Consider the following 2,505-nt stretch of genomic DNA (forward strand, 5'->3'; position numbering starts at 1 on the left):
TCAAGTGTGGCAGCGGTGATGGGGTTGGCCCAGGATCGGACATTGTTTTGTTCTGCTGTGCATGGGGTCTCTATGAGTCGGTTCTGACTCGATGGCACCTGACAACAACAACATGTCTTGGGGACCTAGGTTTGACTAATCTGAATGGCCTCTATCTATAGGATGATGTTGTCCAGGTCTACAGGACATCCACGGATTCAACTCTACCCAGAAGTGAGGACAGTCAGAAACAAAGTAGCAACTTGCTAAGGGACTGGCTTGTCAGAACTAATTTTGTACCTCCTTATCTTATTTGTTTATCTCTATAATCCTTATAAAATGCAATATACCTTATATGATGCTTATTTATTATATTTCTTTTGTCTTTCTTTATTAGGACATGATTTGCATGAGTATAGAGACTTTTGTCTGTTTTGTTCACCAACCCTAAAATAGTGTTTAAGTCATAGAAGTAATTCAATAAATATTTGTTGAATGACTTAATGAATTGGATAGTATTCTCTTGTAGGACAAATCCTAAAAAAAATATTTCTTAACAACAAAAAAATAAAAAGGGAAGAAAGAAAGGTCTTTATTGCTCCTCAGGTTAGTGACCACCTCCCTCTAAGTATCCGCCACAAAACACCTTGAACATCAGAGTTTCTAAGGCTGTAGATGACTGGGTTCAGCATGGGATTGATGACAGTGTTGAAGACCCCAACCCCTTTATCCTGGTCTGAAGCCGTCTCTGAACCCAGGCGCATGTAGTTGAAGATACTTGTCCCATAGAAGAGGCAAACTACAGTGAGGTGGGAGCCACATGTGGAGAAAGCCTTCTTCCTGCTTTCCACTGAACGGATTCGTAGAACTGCAGCTGTCACATGGGTGTAGGAGATGATGATGAGAACCACAGGGGAACCTCCCATTATGAAGCCCAAACCAAAGAGTAACAGCTCATTGAGTTGGGTGCTAGAGCAGGAGAGCGGGAAGAGCTGTGGTAAGTCACAGTAGAAATGATTGACCTCATTGGGACCACAGAAGTTGAGAGTAGAGAGGGCAATAGTGTGGGTCAGTGCATTGCTGAGAGCACAAGCCCAAGACACAACCACTAATATCCTCTGGATTTCCTGGCTCATGCGGGTGTTATAGGTGAGGGGCTGACAGATGGCCAGGAAACGGTCATAGGCCATGGCTGTCAACAGGAAGCAGTCCATTCCAACCATAAGGTGGAAGAAGAAAAGTTGTGAGAGGCAAGCTTCATAGGAAATTGCACGTTTGTGGGAGAGGAGACGATTCAACATAGGAGGAACTGTGACAGTGATACATCCAACATCCAGCACTGACAGGTTCCCCAGGAAGAAGTACATGGGGGTGTGGAGTTTGGGCTCCATCAAGATGGCTGACAAGATGCTGAGGTTGCCCCCAACTGTAACCACATAGGCAAACAGGAAGAGTATAAAGACCACAAACTGAAACTGTTCTGATTCCACTAGGCCCAGAAGTATGAACTCAGTAACCGCTGTTTTGTTGATACCAGCGTCTGACTCCATGAATCCCTGCAAGGAAAGCCCAATAGTGTATATGTGAGTCCACTCAATTTATTCATTCATTATTAATGCTTTAAACCTTCTATCTACAAAGCCTGATGAAAGTTCCCAGCCATCTGTGCATATGTATGTTTTCCCACATCCCAGACCACTCTTCCTCTGTCCCTCAATACTTTATCCCTGCTCTCAGCTGAAATGTCCAGAGCCACCATTACATTGTGTCTTCTACTTCTTATTTCTGAAATTGACAGATTCTTGAAAAATAAGTTAAAAGAAGGTAGTAAGATGGAATTCTCACTCCATTTCTCCCCACCCCTGAGGGGTCCTCCAAAACAATAGAAAAATGAGTTATATTTCCAAAGAAACGAAAAAGCATTTGAAATAATAAAGTACATTTGAAGTACTCCAAAATATAGTGAAGGTCAAATGAAGGTACAGCAATAATGTGACAGATTATTGTTCGTTTTTAAATGCTGCCATGTTGGTTCAACCTCATACCGACCCTACATAGAGTTTCCAAGGCTTTACATCTTTTCAGCAGCAGAAAGTTTCAGCTTGCTCACATGGAGCATCTGAAGGACTTGAACCATAGACCTAGTGGTTCTTAGTCCATTTCTTAAGGTTGGAACCACCATGCACCCAATGTGAGAGAAGATATCCACAATCTGCAAATATTAGAAGGATCATCCAAGTACACTTGTGTGAGGTGAAGGACATACTCTGAAGTACACATATGAAATTGCAAATTATGAGTATTCCAGAACACTTAATTGTACTTATGAGGAATCTGTACCTGGACCAAGAAGCAGTTGTTCGAACAGAGCTTGGAAACACTGAATGTTTTAAAATTAAGAAAGGTGTGCGACAACGTTGTATTCTTTCATCATACTTATTCAACCTGTATGCTGAGCAAATAATACGAGAAGCTGGGTTCTATGAAGAAAAACGTGGCATCAGGATTGGAGGAAGACTCATTAAC

At 42.0% G+C, this 2,505-nt stretch overlaps 1 protein-coding gene across 1 annotated transcript; it reads right to left on the bottom strand.

Moving 5' to 3' along the window:
• Positions 1–581: 581 nt before the first annotated feature.
• Positions 582–1,541, bottom strand: LOC102819620 (olfactory receptor 3A2-like). The gene has a single exon (XM_006863253.1). It carries the CDS (start codon positions 1,527–1,529, stop codon positions 582–584), a length of 948 nt encoding a protein of 315 aa, XP_006863315.1. The 5' UTR covers positions 1,530–1,541.
• Positions 1,542–2,505: the final 964 nt, after the last annotated feature.

The sequence above is a fragment of the Chrysochloris asiatica genome, unplaced genomic scaffold (assembly GCF_000296735.1).
Source record: "Chrysochloris asiatica unplaced genomic scaffold, ChrAsi1.0 scaffold00054, whole genome shotgun sequence".
Taxonomy (NCBI): domain Eukaryota; kingdom Metazoa; phylum Chordata; class Mammalia; order Afrosoricida; family Chrysochloridae; genus Chrysochloris; species Chrysochloris asiatica.